Source organism: Desmodus rotundus, chromosome 9, assembly GCF_022682495.2.
Source record: "Desmodus rotundus isolate HL8 chromosome 9, HLdesRot8A.1, whole genome shotgun sequence".
NCBI lineage: Eukaryota > Metazoa > Chordata > Mammalia > Chiroptera > Phyllostomidae > Desmodus > Desmodus rotundus.
This window is the reverse complement of record NC_071395.1, coordinates 32,003,682-32,030,660: the sequence shown is the minus strand read 5'-3', so window position 1 is coordinate 32,030,660 and position 26,979 is coordinate 32,003,682. Positions and strand designations below refer to the sequence as shown.

At 35.3% G+C, this 26,979-nt stretch overlaps 2 protein-coding genes across 4 annotated transcripts; one reads left to right on the top strand and one right to left on the bottom strand.

Moving 5' to 3' along the window:
- Window positions 1–1,615: 1,615 nt before the first annotated feature.
- SCRG1 (stimulator of chondrogenesis 1) lies at window positions 1,616–10,517 on the top strand. The gene is made up of 3 exons (XM_024569100.3): window positions 1,616–1,716; window positions 7,944–8,196; window positions 10,290–10,517. Exons 2-3 carry the CDS (start codon window positions 7,958–7,960, stop codon window positions 10,342–10,344), a joined length of 294 nt encoding a protein of 97 aa, XP_024424868.1. The 5' UTR covers window positions 1,616–1,716; window positions 7,944–7,957; the 3' UTR covers window positions 10,345–10,517.
- Window positions 1,712–26,218, bottom strand: SAP30 (Sin3A associated protein 30). 3 transcript variants are annotated; one of them, XR_011650350.1, is made up of 6 exons: window positions 25,590–26,218; window positions 23,923–24,048; window positions 23,451–23,549; window positions 10,110–10,172; window positions 5,854–5,991; window positions 1,712–3,468 (listed from the first exon to the last, which is right to left on the bottom strand). XR_011650350.1 is itself a non-coding variant. In XM_053910931.1 (5 exons), exons 1-4 carry the CDS (start codon window positions 25,905–25,907, stop codon window positions 10,149–10,151), a joined length of 567 nt encoding a protein of 188 aa, XP_053766906.1. In that variant the 5' UTR covers window positions 25,908–26,218; the 3' UTR covers window positions 1,712–5,991; window positions 10,110–10,148. The 3 variants fall into 3 exon arrangements, 2 of the variants coding, with proteins under 2 accessions (XP_053766906.1, XP_024424867.2); XM_053910931.1 differs by having other exon boundaries at window positions 1,712–5,991; XM_024569099.3 differs by lacking the exons at window positions 1,712–3,468; window positions 5,854–5,991; window positions 10,110–10,172 and adding an exon at window positions 20,145–20,482.
- Between the last annotated feature and the right edge of the window lie 761 nt (window positions 26,219–26,979).

Here is a 26,979-nt window from a genome sequence, read left to right as displayed (position 1 = left end):
CCACTTCCCAGGGGCTTGCCACTTTCTGCCTGTGTGTGTGAGATCTTGGGTAGGTTATCTAGCATCTGTGAGATTTCCTCATTTATAAAGTGGGACTAATAATAGTATCTACTTCACAGGGTCATAAAGAGGAATAAATGAGTTCAGACATGTGAAGTACCTGGCCCACAGTAGGAGCTCAGCAACTTTTAAGGTACAGCCATGGCTTTCACATCATTTAGGTGAATACCTCTCTTATTTAGTTGACATTTAGTTGATTAACTCTAACTCTCTAGTCCATACTTTTTTTCTGAGTTCCAAGCCAATTTAATCAACTGCCTACTGAACATTCCCAATCGCACCTAGGGCTCCTTAAATTCAACATTCACTCACTCCTGCTCCTGCTCCAGGCAAAACTGCTCTTTTTCTATTTTTTTTCTCCAAAATGAAGAACAGCATCATTCATCCAAGGGTCCAAACTTGTGAAATTTAATGAAGTCGCCTACTCTTCTCTCAACTACCTCTACCCTAAACATGAAGACCTAATTGGTCATCAGAACTTTTCAGTTTTGCTTCCCATCTTCTCTCCTGAATTACTGTGAGAACTCCTCTCCCTGCCTCCAGTCTCTTTCCTCCCACACCATCTTCTTTCACGCTGCAGTCTGGGGTCAACCTTTTTAATATTTTTCCCATTAACCTTCAGAATAAAATCTAAAATGCTTACTATAGCATATGAGGTACTTCATTAACTTGTCTCTATCCCTCTAATCTTGTCTTCCACCATCTCTAGTTCCAGGACACAAAACTACCTCTAATCCCCAAACCTTTTACCCTATGCTTCACTTTCATGCCTTTGTCAATACAACCCAGAATGACCCTCCCTCCATTTTACGTCCAGATAATTCCTGTTCTATTATATTTCCACCACCAGCAACACTATTCCAAATTGATTAAAAAAAAAAACAACCCTGAAGCATAGTTAGCAGATGTTACAATTTCAGTACAGTTTGCTCAACACAGAGTGAAATTCCTTTTGCGCCTTAATTTCTGAGACACAGAATATATTTCTTTTTTAACCATGGTATTTTTGATTTCCATCTCTTCTGCCATACTGTTATAACAAGGGACCTAGATGGTAAGGAAAACTGGGTAACAAAACATGAAGAAACTGTGGATGAGGAGGTGTCAGCTATTTTCCTGTATCACATTAGCCATTTCTCCTCCACCTCCTTCTCCCCCTCTTTTTCTCTCCCTGTCTCTGCCCTTAGCTCTCTGTCTCTGTCCCTCTTTCTCTGTCTCAGTCTCCGTCTATCTCTGTCTCACACACGTACATGCACTCATATGCACAAATTTCTCTTAAGGTAAAAATCACTCCCTGTGTTTTTTTCAAATCCCTCAGGTTTTATATTTTATTGCTCCATGTCTGCCTCCCTGAGGTTCTTGTATAGACTCGTTATTTCCCTCAGTAAAGAAGCTGTTTTAGTTTGTCTTTGCCTGGTTTGTAAGGACCCAAGGGAAGCAGTTCTTGCAGCCCAGCCTTCCACTCCCCTCCGCATGAGTCTTGGCTGGGGCAGCAAGTCTGTCAATCCCAGGCGAGAGTCAGGGCAGACAAAGGTTCATTTGTAAAGAACCTCCTTCCAGCACCTCCTCTCTTCTCCTTCTGCCCAAACTCACCCAGTGAGTTGCAGCATTTTAAAAGATTCCTCTGCCAAGAAGACCAAAGGAAAGAAGAAAAGGGTATGTAATTTTTTTCTTAAAAATAATTGTTTGTCATTTATTCTACTCCAAACTATTGCTATAGATTAGTATTTAATGTGTTGAGTCAGAAGAGAAAGACAGAGAGACACCCTCTAAAGGGATGATGTATGTGCTTAAAAAAAATGCTTCTTAGGAAAAGGGAAGATAATCAGATTGAGAGAACAGAGTATGTACATTCCTTAATTGGGAAAGTCACTTAATCGTAGGTTTAAAAGAGGCAGATTCCTCTGTTATTTCTCATTAAGGCACATGTCCACTCTGCATCTGGTCCCACACAACGGACCTTATTATCCCACCTCTCAGAACTGTGTGAGGATGAGGATATGTATAAGGTTTTATTAATGCAGTAGCTATATCTCTATATCACCTACTCAACATGAACTGCAAGGCTTAAGAAAGCAAACGTTTTCTGCTTTTTAAAAATCCTGATTCCTAAAAAGAAACTGGCATAAATGTGTGATACAAAGAGGGAATTCATTTAATTCATCCTTGGTGCCCCCCTCGCATGGAACATAACACAGTGTCTGTACTGCTAAGATAAAGGGAACCTTTTTCCCCGTTTGGGGCTTATAAAAATTTCTCTTTAAAATTCCTTAGCTTAGTTTCACAGTTAATGAGCTCTCCAAATGCCTGTCCCTTTCTCCATGATGATCAATTGTGGCCAGGAAAACAATTAGAATGATGCCAAACTAAACATTAATATCATCTTCTGGTATTCTCTGAGACACCTGAAGGGAGGTCACCTTCAGGGAGGATCTGGACTTCTTTTTTCCCACTGATGAGTATCTTTTGGGCATGTGGGCTGATCACGTCTGCTTTAATGATGTTTGAAAGGTTTATCCACTTTCCGATATCACTTTGATTCCTCTAACGTACATTTTGAGAGGTTTCACTTCAGGACTCAGTCATTCTAACAGGAACCTCTTCTATCACAGCTAATAAGAAGGAGAGAGAACTTAAAAAAATAATAGTGATTTTTATCCTCCAAGAAAAATGATGGAAAACATCACAGACTGGACAGCAATTTTAATCTCCTTCAACTGTAATTTTGATTTTAAATGTCAGGTTCTGGGCTGTAATTTTCATTTGCTTTTGCAGCTTTGTTTCTCCCTTGCTGTGTTTTGAAAGAAACCTGAAAATGGACTGCCCCTTCTGCCTAATTCATCAACTCTGTTTCATTCCACTTTTTAAAAAAATACCAGTTCCCAGAATTGCCATCAGCTGCCTATATGAGCATTGCACCATAAATGTCTCAGACATTTAAACTACACAGCCCTGTTAGTTTTGGCCATTAAATGGGATAATTTTTATTTTTATGTCTCCATTTAATTCCAACCATTCAAAAGCCTGCTAGTGCCAAACACCCTCACACAATTAAAATTTGCAATTCCCTATCTATATGATGATTGCACTGATTTATTGCTTAATTGGAAACATTTTGCCTATAATTCTGTATGCTCTGCATTGCTTTTTTATTTTTTTAAGATTTTTAAATTAAGTTATGCTTTTAAATGTTATGTTATTGATATTATGCCAATCTACTCAATATTGGGATAGGAATTGTATCATTCATTAGGAACAATATTAATTACATAAAATTAAATCCAAAACACCAGTAGATAAATATTTGAGGATCTGTTGCTTATTCCTTCAGATATTCAGCTTCTAGCTTTGTTTTCTTTTGTAATTTGGATGTACTCCAGTAGGAATTTTTAAGTGCATGTTCTTCAACTGAAAGAGAAAAAATAGAGCAATTTGCTTCAAACTTGCCAAAGTCATTTCATCTTGTTGAAACTTGAAAATATATGGTCTGGATGGATTGCCAAGGATTGAAATTGGTGTCTTCTAATGAAAACAAAACAAAACAAAACAACCAGTGCATCACAGAAACATACTGGTTCAGACATTGTTCCACCTGCTAAATAAGAGTTAAAGCTATTTATCTGCACTTAAGTAAAGGAAGAAGAGAAGACTTTAGTTCAAACTATAATTTCTAAAGTGGTAAAAAAAATCTACCAATAAGCACTTGCCAGATGTGGAACTTTCCATCGCAGTATGTGACTGAGACTGTGACAGAAACGCTATTTTACATTTTGGCATGAACACAGTCAGGAGAGGTGTGTGGTATGGCAGCAAACCCACTTACTTTCTGCAATTTACTTTTCACTCCTTCACCGAATGTTTTCGGAATACTTACTGTGAGCCTCACATTGGAAGAGACACTCTGAGAGAGGCACAAAGAACAAAAAAAGAAGCTACAGTCCTTGCCTTTATGATGCTGGCATCTTCGCTTCCAGTCTTCTGAATGCTGGCTTGCCTGAGGCCGCAGCCCTTGCCTCTTCTCTTCTGAATCTATACTCACTACCCTGATAGTCCCATAGCTATAAATACTACCAATTAATAACCTGATGGTTCATATTCACCTGCCTATCAACATCTTCCCTTGGAGGTCTAGTAGGCATCTTAAACTTAAGTTATCCAAAAACTTACTCTTGCATTCCCTCCAAATTGCCTCCATCCAATTCTTTCTCAGCTCGATACATGCCAGTAGCATTCAGGTCAGAAACCTAAGACTCATCCTTGATTCTTTTCCTCTTGCATCATATCTTGCATCAAGTTTCACCAACAGCCTCTTTTCTTCTACTTCCAATCTTTTCCCACCACAACAACATCTTCATAAAGTTTAAAAAAAAAGATTTTTTAAAGATATAAACCAGATCATGTTACTATTCTATCCAAATCTTCCAAAGGTTTCCCAATATACTCAAGTAAAATCTAAAGCCCTTAATCATGTCCTGTAAGGCCCTTTATGATCTTTCCAGATCTTCCTTTGTAGTTCTAGGTAAATTCATAAAATGACCACTCACCGTACGGCTAAATGACTTTCCACTTTCAACTGTAGCCATATTCTCCATAAGGATAATTGGCTTATGAAAAATGCTAACAATAACAAGGCATTATTTAGTCAAATTCACACTTCTTATAGGTACAATTTATACATAAGTACTATGGAAAAGAGAGCAGGGAGCTCTTAGAATGGCATAGGCTGGATCAGGGAAGGCTTCTGAGGAGAGATGAATTTGGGGTTTGTCCTCAATGGGTTGTTTGGTCAGATATTAATATAAAGGGAAGAGATTAGATGGATCAGCAAGGAAAGGCACATGTGTAGGGTTGAAGAGACTACAGGTCTAACTGCCTTGTAGTTCTGCCATAGTGAATGATTTGTGTGAGGAGAAGGGCAAGGAAGACCTGAGGATTAGCCCCAAGAAGGTTACAACCTTTTAGAAAATATGAAACCATTGTACACTCCTGCTCAGGATTAAAAATGTGTTTTCAGAGAAGCATTCATTAATACTGTAACATGAGCCAACCATTGTATTAGTCATCAGGCATGTGGTGGTTTAAAAAAATAGACTGCCCTTGTGAAGCTTCCTGTTGAATGGAAGTGACAGATATAAAATGAGTAAACTCACAAATATGTAATTCAAATGGTGATAAATATCAGCAGGGAAAAGAAGAGGACACTATGAAAGGGTCAGGTTGAAACTACTTCAGATTGGATGGTCAGGAAAGGCCTTTGAAGAAATGACATTTAAACCGAAACCTGAAAGTCAAGCAAAAAGCATTTCTCACCAAGAGGGCAGCTTATGGAAAGATCCTAAAGAGGGAAGAAAGACTTCCTTTTAATTATAAGGAAATAAATATTCTATACATCTTTATTGCTATACTTCTTTCAATGGGGGAGATGGGCTATTTTCTAACTAAATATAATTATCATGATTAACTCAGGGGATAGAAACTATGTAGTATTTGGCATATATTTACTAAAAATTATTCATTGTTTATCTGAAATTCAAATTTAACTAGGTACCCATATTTTAATGGCAACCCCATATTTTAACAACATTAAATATGGTGATCCATGTAGATCAGAGATACAGGACTATAAAAATGGTCATGGAGTGCTAGTGATGATTTTGAATCCATCTGCTTTTATGTAGCAGAGTGTAATGGACACACTGAGGAATAAATCTCAGTAAATACCAGTCTTTAAGATGAGTTTGTGCAAATGTGCCTTGGCCGTGGAATCACTTACCTTTCCCCGTTGTTTATTACCTTATGAGATTGAACTTCCTTATCAGTCTTCTTCACTGTTTATAACCTCTTTATCTGATTTATCTTCCACTCAGTCCATAGCTGTTTCCCAGAGTCCTGTCCTGGGCCATCTCAATTTCTCCTTCTCAACACCTTCATCTATGATACCCAAAAGAAGCATAGCAAAATGTTAACAGTTCTCTCTACATTGAAGGCATAAAGGAAATGCTATAAAAATGTTTGTTAAATTGAACCAAATTAAACCAGCTTACTCCTATTTTCCTCTCTCATAGTTACTTAATCACTTTATCAGTGAATCCCACATCAGTGCTATTCTCTGACTTCCTCACTTTCCCAACCATGGCTGCTTTTCTCCTGACTTTCCTTGCAAGTTTGGTCTTGGTTATGGGCAGAGAGGTTCTAAGTCACCTGAGGAAGTGTATGAAGATTTAGGGCTGAAAACAAGAGAATGATTGCAGGCTATGTTTTAGTAGCCTATTTCATCTAAAACAAAATATATAAGCATCTTTCCAGAAGCAGGAAGGGCAGCCTGAATGGGTCCTCGTTCAAATCATAAGGGTCTTATTGTTATATTTTGGGACCCAATAGCTACTTACCTGATTCAAGACATGAGTGTCAGAGGAACCATAAATCAATTTGGGAAAAGGAGGGAGGAAGAAACACAATTCTGAGAATTTGGCTTAAGTATTGAACCACACAGTTCATTTTTAGAATCTATAAGATTTGTGTATCTGTACTACACAGTCCTCCAAAAATAGCTCCAAATAGTAAAAGTAATATAGAAAGTTTTGCTTTACTCAAAATGGAGTAACAAGAGCCAGGTTTATCTACTCCCTTGAAGGAACAGCAACAACAAACAGACACAACATGTGAAACAACCTTTGCCAAAACACTGGGTTTTAAGCAAGGTTGGTCGCTGGTTCCTGAGAGATGGGAAACAAGTGAGGTGAGCCCTTCAATTCCCCCTTGGTAGATGCATCTAATCATTGAGAACTTTGTACTAAAACTTTCTTTCAACAATACTGTTTTCTTTCAAAGCACAATAAACATATCCATCTTTCCCCTTTTTTAATACTCTACTGTAGGAAAGATACTTTTCGACACCCATCAACAAATGCAACCTGAAAGGCTGTGGATTCTGATTCTGGTCTCTCTACTATCTTGTCAGGCATCCTTTACTAAAATAGCCTCGATTCTTTTCACGTTGAATATGGAAGCTGAGAAGCCTGATTATACAGAATATTCCATAATTGTATGTAAATACTGTACTTAAAGACTTATCTCCTGGAAGAGGAATTAAACTTGTTTGGTATGACCCCAAGAATTCAAACTAGGACTGGTGGATAGTAGCTACAAAAAAAAAAAAAAATTACAGTAAAGGAACCATTAGAACTATACCAGTAAAATATTTTGACTTAGTCAATAATGAATTCCCCATAACTGTAGGTATTTAAGAACATGTTACATGTTTATTAGGGAAAATTCAAGCTACTGTTTCAACTGAAGCTATGATGAGTAATCTATATAAGAATAAAAGTTCACAATATCACCAAAAATTTGCAACAAAATGGGTCCCAAAAATAATTTTGGAAGACTTGAAAAATTTAATTGAACTATAAATATATCTATAGAGTATCATCTGTCAATGTGAGGATAAATGGGCTTTTTGTTTCCATCGGGGGGGGGACCCAAGCTCTTTGTCAATGTTGTTAAGATGCAAGGTCAAGAACCACAGTACTTGATGATGCTTTGTCCTAGAAACTTGATCAGAGTTTTATCACCTGAAAAACATTTTTTACCTACTGAATATATAAAAATAATTACTTTGGGTACTTAAAATGCAAACTCTAGGTCTTACCACCATCTCTTCCCCTCATCCAGCATTTCTCATTCAATATTTCCTTGTGGAGCCAAGGCATTTAATTTTTAACAAATATTCTAAGTGATTCTTATTATAGATTGTCTTTAAACTATACTTTGAGAAACGCAAAGAATAGATGAACTCCTTTCTACCAAAGAGAACACTAAGAACTTTATGTTCAGGTGAATCTTTAAAAATGCTGATACTTTTGATTTTTCTTCTATCTCAGGTCCAAAAGCCAAAATGAAATTTATAGTACTTGTCACCATTGGGCTAACCCTGCTGCTAGGAGTCCAACCCATGCCTGCAAATCGTCTCTCTTGCTACAGAAAGATACTAAAAGATCGCAACTGTCACAGCCTTCCAGAAGGAGTAGCTGACCTACCAAAGATGGATGTAAACATCCAGGATCACTTCTGGGATGGAAAGGGATGTGAGATGATCTGTTACTGCAACTTCAGCGAATTGCTCTGCTGCCCAAAGTAAGGAAATGTAATCATAAAGTATATTGCTATGAAGCATGTATAATGATTCTTTTTTGACACCTTTATAATGATTTGCTAAAAACAATCACTGCTTTTAGTAAAATCCTATTCAAATCTCAGCGATTTTCTAGAATCATCACCATTGTGTATGGAATGGAATGTTTTCATTTAAAAACAGAATTTGGCAGATTTTAATAAAACAAAATGAAATCCAGAAAATCAATAATACTCTAATCTATTAAAATCTAAATTCCCTATCAGATTTTTACCACAAAAAAGTCTACCAGCAGGAACGGTCAACTTCAAGGTTGATATTTTACACCAATTTGAAAACTAATAAAAGGCTTTAGATAAAAGATTTCAGTGAACAGGATCAAGTAATTCACTGGACAGGGAAGTTTGGTAATGGTCAAAGAAAAAGTTTCTAGTTCTATGTACGAGTTAACTAGGAATAAACTAAATAAAAGTTTTCCACTGACTTGGAAAGTTGACATATTTTAATATAGTAGAAAAGTCAATAAATATTTCTAGCTCTTGATTTTAAAATCATCTTCACTTAGTGACTGAGGAATCTTTCAAATACTATGATCTTGGCTATTTCATACCTAAATTAGCTTTTTCAAGTTACTTTTAACATGTTGTCATATTTTCATTTTGAAACCTGTAAGGCAGGAAGGGCAGACATAACCATCTTATCAAGGAAAAAGTACAGAGGTAAAATGACCAGCACGGCCCCCTTGGCTAGTCAATAGCAGCACTAACACTAGAACCTAGGTCTTCCGATTTGGACCAGACTTTTATTTTCTATCAAGCCAGCTGGCTCTTACTGTGTGGTTTGCAGAACAGCTATCACCCGAGTTCCTGTTACAAATGCATATTCACCCTTGGACCCCAGATGACACCTACTAAATCAGGAACACTGGACGTGAGGCACAGCAATTACGACTTAACAAGGTTTCTGGGTGATTCTGATGCATGATAAAGTTTCAGAATCACTGTACTAAATGACGATATAAGAACTTGAATTAACTGATTCCACAAAATGACAATTTTTCCCAAGTCACATAAGTGAAATATCATCTAATATTAAATAAAATACCATGTTTACCTTTTTGTAAGAGTTGAGTCTAACTTACAGAAATGTATTTTTATTTATTTCATGATATAATTTTGTGATTATTTGGGATAATATATGAGAACAGAAGTATAGGTATACAAAAGTAATTTCTATCTGATATTGGATTACCCTTTTCCAAGGAGAAACAAATTTACCTTGCTAAGTATATTTCCTTTTGTCTCTACAAACACAAATTTGAATGTCACCCTATTTTTATTTTATTGAGATATAATTGACATATAGCACTGTATAAGTTTAAGGTATATGGCATAATGACTTGACAGATATATATTGGAAAATGATCACCATAAGTTTAGTGATAGTTAATATCCATCACCTCATATAGTTATCAAAAATATTTTATTTTTCCTTGTAATGAGAACTTTTAGAATTTATTCTCTTAGCAAATTTCCAGTATACTATATACCAGTGCTAACAACAGTTATCATGTTGTACAATATATACTAAGTATATTTCTAATGTACTACCATAATTGTACTACCTTGCACTTATATACAATTTTATTCCATGAATTTTTTCATTACCTTATATGATTTTCCAATAAGAGTAGGGTAGCTTAAAATGCCTCCTTTCCCTATAAAAGCTAAAATTTATTGACTTTGTAAGAAATCTTTAATCTTTTGTGTCTTCGCTGTAAACTTCATCCCACTCACATCAGAGGAATTATTTTTTGATCTAAGGTTTTGAAACCACCTAATCTTTCCTTTTCTTTATAAAGAAATGATAGCATAACATCAATGGCAAATGGAAGGAAAGTAAAAGAATTGATTACCTTCTTGGTTTTTGTTGATCCTGTAGCAAGTACTCCCACTCATTCTCTTTGTACTTTATTCACCTAAAAAAAATAGTTGTATCTGAAATCCTGGAAATCACTGTCCATTTTTAACTCAGAAAATAATAATATATACCTTAGCTTTTAGATAGATTTAACTGATGTTCTATTTTCTTTCAGAGATGTCTTCTTTGGACCAAAGATCTCTTTTGTGATTCCTTGCAACAGTCACTGAGAATCTTCATGTGTTCTGGAGAGCACCATTGCCAATTTCCCAGAAACTGCGCTATAATAGTGTAACTGCATTTCTAGTTTCTATCCAGTACAATAAAGCAGATTCTATAAATTCTTACTTGTCTAAGACAAGTAAACTTGTGTTAAATAAGTAGTAATAAAAATTAATTCAATTTCATTTTTCTCTGTGGACATTGTTGGCATTTGTTAAAAATATTGGCTAGAAAATTTTCATCTATGAGGTGTTAACTACATCAATAAAAGAATTCTGTTTCCCAAATGAATAGCCATAATCCTGGCTCAAAGATTGAGAAATTTCAGTTCTTGGTTGACAGTTATGGATTATCTGATACTTAATGGAAAGAATCATATATAAATTGAGATTCTTAGGAGGGAAACTAGAAGTTTTCTAGTAAGAGGGGAAAAGGAAGCCAACATTTGAGTATATATTATGCACGCGAACTATTTTAAGTACGTTTTCATTTTACTCTTTTAAAAATAGCAACAAAAACCTTCAAGTATCCTTGTACTCATTTTTCAGACGCTGACTCATTTATTTGTTAAAAATCAAGGTAAGAATTTGAACAGAGTCCTAATTGTAAAGCCCATATACTACACACACTCACACACAACAGCTGCATCCAAAACTCTGATGCATATCCCCAGTGTATCAATTTTTCTTGAAAACTGCACATATTAAGAAACACATGTAATGGGTGAGAATTAAAAAGTCAAATGAATTTTAAAAGTAAATAAAAGATGTCTTCAAAAATATTTTCTGTTTGTTAGAGACAGCTTTGGACTATACCTCCATATCTTAGGAGGTATACATTGACTAGTGGCATCAGAGGTGATTCCCGAAACTCCTTCATGCAATAAAAATCTATTAAATGCTTGCTAAATGCCAGCTATTATTAAGATTTGGATGTATAGTCATGAATAATAAGGACTTGCCTCTTAGAAATTGTATTTTAACAAAAGTACATTTACAAATTATTATTTATAAATGTGAAGCCTTCTATGGAAGAGAGGTGTAAGGTGCTATCTAAAGTATTATTGTGTGTAAAAGTTTGAGAAGCGCATCCGTAGTAAACTTAGGAGATAAAACTTTGTGAATAAAAGCGACATTATTTAATGGACATAGATCCTTGGAGGTCCCTAATCGTTTTCTGAAGACCACACACAGATTTGGTGCAGTAAGTGTTACTGTGCTGGACCAAACAATTTAGAGGTACTTGGAATTCAGTTCCTCTTAAAATCTGCACAAACATAAGTCACAACGTTTTCAGGTAGTGTGACCTCCTACAAAAATGCATGAAGTGGAATTGTTTTTAAAAATCAAATTGGTTGTTTTATCACTATTAGGTAATTTGATTTGATTTTTTTTTCAAATGAATTCACTGATATTAAAATTGAACTAACTCAATAAAGTGTCTTCTATCCTTCCTGGAAGGATGCATAGAACAGGTAAATACAGAAAAATCATCCGTAAGCCAGTTTCACTTTCTACTTGGTATAATTTATCCTTTAGGGAGAAAAATATGTGGTAAGGATTCAGTATCTCGGCACGAGGGCAAACACGAGGCAACAACAGCTTTTGACTAAGTGTTCCCTTATTATTGCAATCAAAACCTGATGAGAAAAGTATATTTGAAAAAATCTAAATATTCAATAAATGGAATTTTATAATTATTCTTCATATTCTCTCTTTTTTGGAAATATCTTTGTAATACAAATTTCAATTATTCTTTTAGAAAAGGATGTATTATAGACCCACACATTCTTCTTTACACTACTAAATAAATGTAAAAGCGTGTTTATACAACTTACCTTATTCAACTTTTTCTGACAAGATGAATGTTTTTAAAAGCAAACATTTCATTCAATCATATTAATGAGTTGAGCCTTTATTTTTTCAATAACTTTTAGCTCCAGAAGACCCCTAAGCTTTTATAAAAATTTAGAACATAAAAAAATATGTTCTAAATACTGTCTTACAACTGAATGAGGTAGATACTATAATGATCCCTGTTCTATGGTCAAAGTGCCCAGGTGTAGAGAGATTAAATAGCTTGTTTAAGGTTACATTATCAGGGGAGTAGAGCCGTATTTTTAAAATACGGTCAGTTTTCCTCTAGCATCTAGAATCTTAACCACTACATTATTTATAGCATCATCTAGTCTATTTTCTTTTTAGGAAAGCAAGCCTTTACTTGTATGGGGCACAATTTTACATTTCAGATAGCTCATATATGCTAAATGCTCACTGAATAACAATTTCTGTATTTTTGCTTTGATTTTCTATATCCTTGTTCTTACTGTAAATCCCATGGTATTGAGCAGGAAGTGGTCTATAACACTTACTAATAGCTCATCTCTTCTTGATAACATTTCTTTTCCTCATCATAATCCATAGGGATTTCTTGAATATTTTTGTTAGGATTAGGTACTAATCCTAAAGGATTATTAGATAATTTTAAGCAACATGGAGAACCAAAACAATGAGCAACAACTATTGGAGGAAGGGAAGGGCAGATAAGAATATTCACAGGTTTTTGCAACTTTAAATTCCTTATAATTGCCCATGGGTATACATGAGTTCTTTCTATAAAAAGTCATTTTTGCAAAATATTATGGAATGTGCTTTTAAAATAAAGAATCCTATCAGTAAAGCACTATAGGCTTTAAAATAATTTTCTCAAAAGGAAAAAAAAATCAAATCAAGTATTTATATCATCTTGCACTAACAGCCTAAGCCTAAACTTTTCTCCCAAAGATTTGAAGAGAAATTGATATTAGAAAATGATAGTAAATTCACACTGAATTAGCTTTCTCAATTTACTTTTATAGTTACATATTTATCACCCATATGTGCTCATCTTTGTAGAGTGGTATATCCAGAGATAAATGTGTGGCATATATGTAGCCAACATATTGTAAGAATTTTACAAGTAAATATAGTAAACTTTCAACAACAAAAAAGAGCATATATATTCTACATTTGCTGAGGTTTAGAAGTAAAAAATTAAATCTACTGGGTATTATGAATAAAAAACTGACCTAATACATTAAGTGTATATGAAAGGGAATATACAACATGTATGTATATTCACATATATAATAATATAATTGCAACTAATGTAACTATTATTTGAGGGCTATAGTTGATCATGCAAATTATTAATGCAACTAGGACATGGTACATATTAAACTAAAGTTTATAGCATCAACTTTCAGCTAGAAAGAAATATAAAAAATTTGTCCTGACTGGTGTGGTTCATTTGGTTGGGTGCTGTCTTGCAAGGCAAAAAGTCTTTGGTTTGATTTCCAGTCAGAGCACATGCCTGCCTGGGTTGTGGGTTCGGTACCAGGTCGGGGCACATACAAGAAGCAACCAATCAATGTATCTCTCTCACGCTGATATTTATCTCCCTCTCTCTTTCTCCCTCCCTTCCCCTCTCTCTAAAAAATAAATAATAAAGTTTTAAAAAATATATAAGAAATTTCATAAACTCAAAGGAATAAATTCTATAGTACAAATATTCATTGAACTGAAGAGAGAAATACAGTTCTACAATAGTTGGAAATCTAAATACCTTCCCTTAAATAACAGAAATACATCTAGACAGAAGATTAATAAGGAAATAAAGGACTTCCACACTATAAACCACTTAGACCTAACAGACACACAAAGAACACTCTACCTAATAAATGCAAAATACACAGTCTTCTCATATGCACATGAAACATTCCTTCGAATTAGTCATAAAACAATTCTCTATCAGGTTTTACATCAAACATTTTTTATAAGTAGAAAGAATATACTTTAAAATAAAAAGATGTTCAATGTCACTGATTATAAGAGAAATGCAAATTAAACCACAGTGAGTAATCACCTCCACTAGCCAGAATGGCTATCATCAATAAATCAACAAACAACAAGTGATAGGATGTAGGGAAAGGGGGACACTTTTGCACTGTTGGTGGGAATGCAGATTGGTGCAGCCACTGTGGAAGGCAGTATGGAATTACCTCAAAAATTAAAAATGGAACTGCCTTATGACCCAGCAATTCCATTTCTGGGAATTTATCCAAAGAAACCCGAAACACTAATTTGAAGGACTATAAGCACACTGATATTTGTAGCAGTGCTATTTACAATAGCCAAGATTTGGAAGCAACCCAAGTGTCCATCAGTTTATAAGTGGATAAAACAACTATGGTACACTTACACAATGGAATACCACTCTAAAATAAAAAAAGAAGAAAATTTTACCTTTTGTGGCAGCATGGATAGACCTGAAGAACATTGTGCTAAGTGAAATAAGCCAGTCAGGAAAAGACAAATACCATGTAATTTCACTGATATATGGAATCCGAGGAACTGAACTAACAAGCAAAATAGACAGACACATAGACAGAGAGCAGGTTGACAGCTTGCAGGGTGGGGCTAAGGGGTGGAGGGATTGAGCAAAAAAAATAAAAAGGACTCAGGTCCATGGACGACAGTGTGGTGATTGAGGGGGTAGGGATAGGTAGTACGTGGAAGTGGAAGAGGTTATAAGGGGGACAAATGATAAGGGACAACTCCAATAAAAATGAAAGAAATATAGTAAATATACAAACCAGTAACATACAGGGTGGGGCAAAAGTATGTTTACAATTGCTTATGTAACAAATAATATAATAATTAATAAGGTTAAGGTTTTGCATATTCACACCAGCAAACTTACTTTTGCCTCACTTTGTAGTTGTTTATTATCAAGCATATACACAATACATAATTGTATGTTTTATATTTCTAGTGAGTGACAGTACAGTAGGTTTGTTTACACCAGCATCGCCACAAACACATGAGGAGAGTGAATTGCATTATCACATCACTACAGCTGTGTCACTAGGCAATAGGAATTTTCAGTTCCATTATAATCTTATGGGACCACTGTGGTATGTGGGACCAAAGTGTCATTATATGGGGCATGACTGTAACTGAAATTAAAACTAAAAGCACAGACATTAGTATGCACCTTACAGAAACTAAAAGAATTATAAGAGAATGCTATGAACAATTGACAACAAATTAGATAAGTTAGATTAAAGGAACTAATTCCTGGAAACACACAAATTACCTAAGCTAATTTAAGAAAGAAAATCTTGAAAGTCCTGTAACAAGAAAAGAGATTAAATCGGTAATTAAATATCTTTCATCAAAGAAATATCCTGGACCAGATAGCTTCACTAGTGAATGCAATCAAACACTTGAACATAAATTAACATCAATCCTGCTTAATTTTTTTCTAAAAATAGAAAAGAAGGATACTTCCTAACACATTCTATGAAGTCAGCATTACCCTGATACCAGGGTCTGACATAGTATAAGAAATCTCTAACCTAATATATCTTAAAAATATAGATGCAAAACTCTTCAACAAAATACTAACAAACCAAACTCAACAGCACATTAAAAAGACTATACACCATGATCAAGTGAGATTTATCTCAGGAATGTAAGGGTGGGACAATATAAAATCATTTGATATAATATACCACATTAATAAAACAAAAGGGAAAAAACCACATGGTCATCTCAATAGTTACATAAAAAGTATTTGACAAAATATGATACACTTTCATGATAAAAAACACTCAGCAAACCAGGAGAAGGGAGCTTCTTTAACATGATAAATAGCATTTATGAAAAATCTACAACTAACATTATACTCAATAGTGAAAGACTAAAAGGTCTCCTCCTTAAAAAAAGAGCAAGGAGGGCTGCCGGAGCAATCTGGCCCCAAAAATAAATAAATAAAAGCGTCCAAATTGGAAAGGAAGAGTAATAAAATTGTCTCTAGAGATCATATGATTCCATATATAGAAAATCTCACAGAATATACAAAAATACTACCAGAGCTAATCAACAAAGTCAGCACAGTTGTCTTGGCAACATACAACAATCAGTTGTATTTCTATACACTAGTATGAACAATTCAAAAGAGAAATTAAGAAAACAATTCCATTCACAATAGCATAAAAAAAATCAGCAATAAATTTAACCAATGAAGTGAAAGATTTATACACTGGAAACTATAAAACATTGCACAAAGAAATTAAAGAATTCCTAAGTAAATGGAAAGACATCCCATGTTCATGAATTAGAATACTTAACATTGTTAATATGGCAATCTTAAAGTGATCTACAGATTCAATACAATCCTCACCAAAATTCTAATGGTTTTGGGGGGCAGAAATGGAAAAACTAATATTCAAATTCATATGGAACTGTAAGGGGGCCCAAAACCTAAATAATATTGAAAAAGAAAAAAAATAAGTAGGACAACTCACTTATCTCAAAACTTACTACAAGGCTAATGTAGTCAAAAGAGTATATATAGTACAGGCAGAATAGAAATACAGACCAATGAAACAGAAGAGAATATTGAAATAAACCCAAACATCTATGGCAAACAGGTTTTTGACAAAGGTGCCAGACAGAGTCTCTCAACAAATGGTGCTGGAAGAACTAAGTAACCACATGCAAAAGAATGGTGCTGGGCCTCTAACTCACTTCATATACAAAAATTGACTCAAAATGGGTCAATGACCTTAATTGAAGGGCTGAAATGATGAAATTTCTAGAAAAAAAATACAAGTCAATTTTTATAACCTCAGATTTGGCAATGAATTCTTAGATCTGATACTAAAAGCATGAGCAAAAACAAATGGAACTACATAAAAACTTAGAACTCCCCAGCATCAAAGATCATTATCAAGATTGTGAAAAGATAATCTACAGAATGGAAGAAAATATTTGCAAATTGTATATCGAATATCCAGAATAAAGAACTCCTACAACTCAACGACAAAAAAAAATTAAAAAATTAAGAAAGGACTTGAATAGACATTTCTCCAAAGACGATATACAAGTGGCCAACAAACAAATAAAAAGATATTCAGTAACAATGGTCACTGAGGAAATGCACATCAAAACCACAATGAGATAACACTTCACACCCAGAATGGCTTTAATTTTACAAAAAGGAAATACAAGTATTGGCCATTTGGAGAAATAGGAACTCTTATACATTGCTGGTGAAAATGGAAAATGGTACAGCCACTATGGAAAAGTCTAAAGGTTCCTCAAAACATTAAATATAGTATTACCATGTGATTCCATAACTCTACTCCCAGGTATATATCCAAGAAAAATAAAAACATGCCCATACATAAACTTGTACACTAATATTTATAGCAGCATTATTCATAATAGGCAAAGGTGAAAACCAAATACCCATCAATAAGTGAATAATACATTGTGGAATATGTATCACACTATGCTAAGGAAAAGAAAACCTAGACAACAAAGGACATATATGGTTGACTCCTGAACAACATATACATTGAATTGGGTGGATCCACTGATACACAGACTTTTTAAATAAATACTATAAATGTATTTTCTCTTATGATTTTCTTAACATTTTCCCTCTAGCTTACTTTATTGTAAGAATACAGTACATAATACATATAACATATATGTTAATCAACTATGTTACCAGTATAGATTCTGGTTAACAGTAGGCTATTAGTAGTTAAGTATTTGGAGAATCAAAAGTTATATAAGGACTTCTGACTGTGAAGAGGGTTGGTTCCCCTTACACCTGTGTTGTTTGAGTTAAATGCATTTCAAGATTCACTATATAAACAAACTTATAAACATAGTCCAAATACCATCAAATTCTGTACTTCAAAAACAATTCATTGTATATTATGTAAATTTGATCTCAATTAAAGAGGCCTCATGTAAAAATAATAGAGCTTGTTTTCTTAAAAATATTTTAGGTACTAAGTTTTAGCTATTTCCCAAATTGTTTAGAAGGGTACTTTCTGAACAATGGACTCATTTCTTGAGCCTCTGCTGAGTAACTAAAGATCTTTACAAAGATCTTAATAGCTTTTCTCTCTCCTAACCCAAAGGCGGTCTTTCTTCTGATGCCCTAACATTTAAAAGTAACCTCTACCCTTACAGAGATAAGTTTCCATTGAATTTTGGTTTTGATATAAATAAGTAAACAGATATACAGTAAATTCACAATTTTTTAAACCTAACAGCAAAGATTTAAATTTTATATAAAATTGACTTTTATATTACACCTTCCTGAGTTCCTCAGCTTTGATGAGGTTCTTAAATTCTCAATTTTTGGTGTTTTAAATTGGTCTAACAAGAATTTAATTTCATTTGATAATCAACACCCAGAACTCTTATTCACTCTTTATCCAACTAATTTTATGCAAATTAGTTATGTAAAACTAACATTGCTAGTCCAAGGTTATAAACAGATACTTTAATGCAAGCAAATAATTTCAAGTTTTTCACAAGAATGGAGTACTGTTAATAGGAAAAAGGAAGCCTAACAGTTAAGTCTTATTAAAACAGTAAGTCTTTGTAGGTTTAGGTAAAAATATGAAATTTGGAAGTAATACTTCATTCAAATAAACTACCGCATGTTCATGCAGTGGCTCATTTTCATACAGCTAAGAAAAAAAGTTCTCACAGAAATTTCTGGGATGCTGGGTATGAGAGGATTCTGTTACACCAATTATTACACGGCCTCTGCTCATCAATAAAGGAACAAGTAAATGTTTAAATGGTCACAGCAAAAACAAAGCCCAGTGGCTTTTTCATCATGTTTTCTAGCTGTTGATACTTTAACTTAAAAATACAGACTCACTTTCTAATAAAACGGTACTTTAAATTAAAAAATTCAGCTACATCATCGGTGGTTCTTAACCAGGGATGACTTTGCCCCCCAAGGTATGTTTGGCAATGTTGACAGATATCTTTGATTGTAAATCTTCAGAGGGCTACTGATACCAGTGTGTGGACTCCAATGATGCTGTTAAATGTGTAACACACAGGACAGCCTCTCACAGTAAGGAATTATCAGACCCAAATGTCAATGTTGAGAATCCCTGAGCTACAATACTGGTGTCATCCATTTCCAGTCTCAAATCTGCAGCACAATCTCAGAATACTGCCCTGAAGCTATTTTCATGTACGAGATATAACTCTGATTTGTAATTACAAGAACTTGGAAAAGCAATATAACATCAAAAAAGGGACGTTAAAAATGTTCAGTAGAAACTGACAGAGAATGACTATAAAAGGAAATAAAATGTAAATCAAGCCACAGCTATGTATAACCAAAATTTAAAGATCGTTAAACTTTTAGATATCCAATTTATTAGTTTTAATTTGCAATGTAAACAGTACAGGACATGACGGAAAATTTAGGGGTATTGCAGACATTCTATATTCATGTCATGTAAGTACCTTTTACTTTAAGAAAAAAATTAAAGAAACAGCTGTAACTAATTCTATGTTCTTATCTGAACTTTCAGCACTGTGCTTACCTTTGCTAGCATATTGAATCTTCTTTGGAAAGAGGTAGGCATTAAACTTTTTTTCTTCCTGATATTTCATCAAGAAATAGTAACTTTTAAAAAAGGAAATAAAGTTGCATCCTAATTGAACTCTACTTTTAAAATTTGTTAACACTAAAAAGCACTTTACAAAATAATGTTATTTAGAATATCCTTAATTTCAAATAAGGTCATCACGGAGAAAGCAAATGTGCCACATTTATTAGTTCTCCTTAACCTGTTAATTTCTTCGAATTAAAAAAGGGGGAGGCAGGGGGTAACAAAATGATCTTTATATTAAAACCTCAATTAATACAGGTTCCTGAAAGTCAGTTTAAAATAAAAATCAAGTTTCACAAAATAAATACACTGAAGCAACTATAATAGTAATAACCTTTATTTAAAATAGCTGTTAATCTAGGAAAGCTCATTTTACATGAGTTTCCAACTAATTATTAGAATCAGAAACAAAGAAAATAAAACCAGAGAAAATCCTCTGTAGAAAAAATACACAGGAACATTTATTTCTACACATGAAAAACAGTAAACAGTCTTAACATCTCAACATCCAAGTCTTAGTCTCAATTCCATCTCTCCTAGTGAACACCACTATCAACCTTGAGATCTGATTTGTTCTTGTCATTCTTCACTGAGTAGATGAAATATGTTAAGGTGTCTTTTTCATTCACTGGAATAGACCTAAAGTGGCAACCAACTATCTATAAAGAAAAAAAAATTGAGGAAATTAAATTATAGGTATTAACAGATTTCAAAACTAGGTAAAAAAACACTTTCATCAAAAGAAAAGAGTGCTATGTGATAAGAGCTATTTCCTTTTAAAAATAAATTGTATTCAACAAAATGCCAACAGGGTAAAAAGCATGTAAGAACAAGATGTTATGAACAAGAGACAGTATAATTTCAAAGGCCCCTTCAGCCCACTCAATTAAATATACATTAATTAGAATGTGTATTTCTTTTTTTTATTTTAAATTTTATAACTGGAATCCAGGTTAGGAAGTAATTGTTTACTTTTATTATCTTTTTGCTGCTATATATTTTAATCAACAGCATAAATTCTTATTTTGACATTCACCGAAACAGTCACCTAGGAAACCTGGTTTTTGTGTCAAAGTTCAGAAGGCTTGATCACATTTAAATCACTGATAATTAGAGAGAAATACTACTGCAAACTGTAATAGACATTACATGCATAAAAATTTTCCCAGTGCTTACTGTAACACTGCACAATGCAATTCGCTACATAGCAAACCAGTGTAGCATAGAAGTAAAAGCAAAACCCTAACTAACCAAACAATAAAAGCCACAAGTATAAACTATTAAACATTTAAAAGATCAAACTTAGTAATCAAATCTATTATTGGGTTTGTTAAATCCTCCTCCACCTTGCATTGCATGACTTAACTTTTACTTAATACAAACCAAGTTTAAAATTAATAGTATTTTAAAAATGAAAGGGTTTTGCAACTACAGTAACATACTTAAAGACAAAGAAAACTAAATATCAGGATATTTGATAAAAATAATAAAATAGTATGCAAAATACAACTTGAAATTCATGCAGTGTTTTATTTAAGAAAGCATTAAAACCAAAGAAAACTGGTACAAATCGTTCTAAAGATGTTATAAATCCAGATTCACTCTTAACTGGTTCTAATCATGGTTTTTTTAATGTGTTTAAAAATAAAAAAAATGTTAAAATCCTGTTAAAGCCTAAAGCATATTGGTAACTTTTCACTTTTAAAAACTTTGAATATCAGTGAAATAGAATGTAAGAGTCCACGTTCATCTTGTAATGGTTTAGACCCTACTCATGGAAAGGATAAATATGAAGTCAAAAATTTGGTACTACAGAAACAAACCATGAGATATCTTACAAACATGTTTGCTACACTAGTATTGATCGCCAATATTCTTTTTTCCCCCTAATGTTTACTTTGTGATTTTAGAGAGAGAAAGAGAAACGGAGAGAGAGAGAAACACTGATTTGTGGTTGCACTTATGCATGCATTCACTGCTTGTTTCATGCATGTGCCCTGACCAGGGATCAAACCGAACCTTGGCACCTATGGACCACGTTCCAACCAACTGAGCTACCTGGCCAGGGCTGGCAATATCTCTGTTAAGGTTTCTTGAAAATTTTTTCTTAATGAAAATTGTAAGTGGAAAATGAGAGGGGAAATAGGGATGTTCAGTAGAATGTTTACTTGCTTTCTTGCCTTCTCACTAATCCAACACGTGCACTGCAACTACCAACAGAAGCACAGCTGACTCAACTGAGATGCTCAAAGGCATATCTAGATTCTAGAAGATAAAACTTCTTAAAGAATGGCTGTCTAAATGATAACTAAGAGACTTAAGGAGGATGGTTATCCAACTCTGAAATCATAAATATCCATATTTCTGACTAAACACTCATGGCTATTTCTCATTTTTAAATAAGAAAATAGCCATACAATTAATATAATTTTTTTAGACCAGATTATCAATAACTTCAGGTTTGATTTATGCATTTAAAGATAACGTACATTTAAAATAACCATTTATTTGGTTCTCATTTGTTTCAAAACAGAGTACTTATACTCAATTAGTATTTGTATATTTTGATACAGTTTCATCATGGTAGATGCTATATATATTTATGTTATAGTAATGTGCTATATAGTCCAAAAGACTAGATCTTTTAAATCAGATTTAAAGAAAAATTGAATTTTTGTTGCCTAGGCAAGAAGGAAGAAAAAATTCTGGCTAAGAAGTTAATATACTGGATCTTAACAATGTTAAAAAGCATTGCATTCTGCCAAAGAATTGTACCTTCTATTCACCTTTTATCTTATCCAATATGTACAGTTTAGAAAATGTGGGATTACTAAATTCAAGCTAAAGAACATGAGAAAAGTGATTTATGCACTTATAAATTTCTATTCTACCTAGTAGGTTAGGCCATTTCTATTTTAAATGTGATTAAAGTATAAATACATATTTATATAAGTTAATAAACATCTTAATACCATGCACAGAATTCATGGTTCTATTTTTCCTGAGAACACCCACACACACACTCAACTATTCAAAATTTACTTAAGTCCTATATCAAAGCAAACTATTAAGTAAAAGCTTGGACAGTCTTTGCACCTTCTAGATGCGAAGAAAACATGGATGACTAAAAAAAAACAAACATCGACAAGGACAAGTTCTGAAATGGTTAAATCAGGAAGTTGTGGAAATACTGCTTAGGGGCTTATTTGTAGACTTATTCCATCAGAAACTTAAAAGAATTCTAATAAAGACATCAAAGTGTATTAATTTATTATTTCTTAATTAGATGTTCAATAAGTATTTACTGAGTAAATGGAATTTTAAGATAACTTTCTAGAATGAGAATAAAAATTCTCACACAATATTTTTGAGAGCCAATATTAAAAGATGCTTAGAAAACTATACACAATCCATTGATTAGTCATTACATAAAGAATTTCCTAAGAGGCAGACAAACATTTCGAAGTAACTAGATTCTTCCATAATAGATCTTTAAAATTAACTTTGATTCTACTTAAAATATATTGTTTTATACACTCTGTTAACAATTTCATTTGCATTTAATGACTCTTTTTTTGTATGAACAGAGTTCTTTGAAGTTTTAAAAAGTTTAAAATTCATAAATACCTCAACAAGTTGTGCTTTATTAAGTCCTGGTCTGGTTGGTAGTTTGAAGTGTCTTTTGTATCTCCTAAGTGTATTTACTTGTAATTGGTATAAATCAACCTAGAAAAAAAAACATGAATAAGTTCATGCAATTTGTTAAAAACTTACCTTTCATACATTTCAAAATTTTCATTCTATTATTTAAAAAACCTTTTACAGAATCAAAAAAAATTAATGTAGTAAACATTTTAATCCTTTGAGAATAAGTATTAAAAACTGGGGAAAAAGTTGTAAGACAACAGAACTATAAAAATTGTCAATTGAAAATATAACAAGTCAAACTGTATAACTGCGTGTTAACTTTAATTTTACTTTCATTTTCAGATTTTTCAAATGTTTTAAGTATTTTAAAAATTTGTTCATATCTTTTTTGTAGGAGTTCCAGAATGGACTACTTAGGATTTACATTTAACATGCAAAAACTTTCATCTACCTCAGGAGTATCAATATCTTGAACCGGTGAATCTCCTCCATCATCATCACTCCCTTTTCTCTTTCTTCTGTTCCGAACACTCTGAATTAAGTTTTTATGATAATCACAAATGTAAAGATGCCTTACCTGAAACAGAAAAGTTTCACAGACTATTTAGGATTGCATTAAAATGTGTCTATTGTATTTTTCTTTTTTTTTTTTTTAAAGACAAAACAGTCAAAATAGGGCATTAAGACAAGGGCATGCTTTTTTCTAAAGTCCTGCCAGTTAAAACATACCCTGTCTGACAATACTGTTAAGAGGATTGGGAAGTGGGGTGGGGGAGGGGTGACAGTAAGGGGAGAAAGGGGAGGAGAATGAGAAATTCCAACGCTCTAGATTTTGTCATCAAATTGCAGGAAGGGTGAACTAGATGAGTCAGGTCATCACTGCTTTGCTAACACGGGGAATGATGACGTTGCCCACAATTTTGCTATTTGATAGTATTTTCTCTACTTAAAGAGCATATGTTAATGGCATAATATACACTTCCTAATTTAATACTCAAATTATAATCCAGATACAGAACTATTCATCTTTACAAATGAGCTATTGATTTTCATATCCTAACTATATTTAAATTTGCAAGTATAAAGTTTTCTGGGTATTAAATATATTTGTGTTTTCCAACCAAAGCAATTTGAAATTACTCAAGTCTACCTAAAGAGTTTCTCACGAACATGACTGAAAAAATGTTTAAAAAAGCAGAAAAGATTACTAACTTTCCGAAATGTGAATCATATAGTCTTGAGAATTGTATGGTAACATTTGAAATTAGGGGCTTTATATAGTAAATTACTTCTTTAAAAAAACAAACAATTAAGGCCTGGGCAAACAAGCTTTAAAATTAACTTTTAAGGTAAGTGCAAGTTAAAAATAAGCAGGACATGTACTATGTTCTGACATCTTGTTAGTAATTTACATCTGCAAGAGCTTCGGAAAACGGCTATGGTTGTTTCTGAGAGTCTCATAGATGGTCAAAAAGAGCAGACGTGCAAAAAGGACGGAAAAAGAAATCCTGATGGCTGCCAAACGGCTCCCCACGTTCGGAGCAGCTGCCCTAGATGCTGACATCGCCGCCACCGAACCCAGGATCACAGCAAGGAGCGGTGGGAGCCCGGCTTCCCTCTCACCCCTACACAGGGGAACGACACAGGATCTTTCACGACTGCGGCGTCAGGTCCTCGCAGGATTGCACTTTCCCTAGACCAGGGAAGCTACTTCCTGGGGCCAAACGGCAGCTTGGGCAGCAAAACAAAGGCGCCTCCATTCCAGAAGGAGCTGCCAGGCAACAAGAAAACTACTCCAGGCTCCCTCCGTGCGCTCGTTCCCTTTGTTTCGTTTCCGGATCTAAGTGGAGGAAAAAAGGAAAAGAAAGGGAGCGGGAGGGACGCGGGGGGCGGAGGATTGAAAGGGAGGGGAAGCACAGCGTGCTAGTGTGTGTCCCTTGGGGGTGGCAACCCGAGTTGCTACGACTTGGTTTTTTGCTCTCTACCAGGGAGCTCACGACGGGATTGCACTGCAGCAAGGTCTCGGGGAGTTCTGAACCCCTGGCCCAACAACCCGTTTGCACCACTCCCGGGGCCCCAAGGGGGCGGGCAGGGCAGAGCTGTCCCGCAGTCACTTACGCTCTTATCCAGCTCGATCTTCACCTTCTTCTGGGAGATGCTCTTCTGGATCCTCTTGCTGAAGCTGGCGTTGCCTGCCGCCCGCCCGCACCGCTCACCATCCTCCCGCAGACAGCACAGTTGCCCGGGGCCCGGCCCAGGTGCTCCTGGGGGGCCAGCCGCCGAGACAGCTCCGGCGCCAGGCATCTCAGTTCCAGCTCCTGTCCCAGCCCCGTTCCCGGCCGAAGCGGCTGCGGCGGCGGCGGCAGCGACCACCGCGGCCACTGCAGCAGCCGCATCCCCACCTCGGCTCATCTCCTCAGGCGTGAAGCCGTTCATTATTCCAAGCTTGGGGGCGCCGGCGCCGACAGAAATCTCGCCTCGCCGCTCTGCCTCTCTATGGAGATTCCGAGGTCTCCGCGGGGTCCTTCAAGCACTTGCCCTGGAGTCAGCAGTTCACTCTGCACCCCAAGTTCTACAGCGGTATGGTCAAACATCAAGCGTTCCCCGCCAGCTGGAGTCTGTTGGCTACGGGACAGTGGACAGTGCTTGCGGTGGGTATTCACAGTCCAGTGGCTCCCGGAGCTGGAACCCAGCTCTCTGTCACATGGAGAGTTTTCTGCAGTTGGACCGCTGCGTCTCCGCCTCCCTCCGGCCCCTCGACCTGCGCAAGTGCGACGCGCCTCCTCTGGTCCCGCCCCTTCCACTCTGTCGCAAGGCACAACGGGAGTTGTAGTACTCTTTTGGGGAGTCAGCATGAGCTCGGTCCTGACTCCGCGCCTTCAAGAGTTGAAGGAACTACTTATCCCAGCATGCCACGCGGAAACAGGCCGGCCGTTTTTTTTTTTTTTTTTTTTTTTCCCCTCCTTTAAAGCTCGGGAGAAGCAGGGGCGTGTTGTTGCGTTTGCTCTGTTTTCTCATTTCTACTCTCTCCTGGGTAATTGGTTGGTTGGTGTTTAGCTCCTGGAATTTTGCAGAGCTGGCATTCTAGACCACTAGATCACTAAACTCTCGAAGCGAAGCACTAGACGAGGGCGGCGGGTGCGGGCGGGGAGTGAGGGTGCTGAAAAAAAGTTTGGGGGACGTTATCGTATCTATGATAAGAGTTTTCGTTGTGACCACGCTTTTGTGGGACACCCCAAACAAAGGAGAACTCAGGCTATTTGGCGCTTTTTAGTTACTAGAGGACCCGCAGCTAACACCGCGGCTGAAGGGCATTCATCGACGCAATTTAGGAGCTCCTGCTCGAGGGAAAACTCCGATCCCGACCACTCGACGGCGACAGTCTCACTAATGCCTCGACTGAAGGTGTTTTCGAAATCTTTTGCGTGTTCCTGCAAGGATTTCTTTTATTCTTAGGCTCCCAAATATTGCCGCTTCTTGAGGTGGGGCTACTGACTGGTAGACTGTA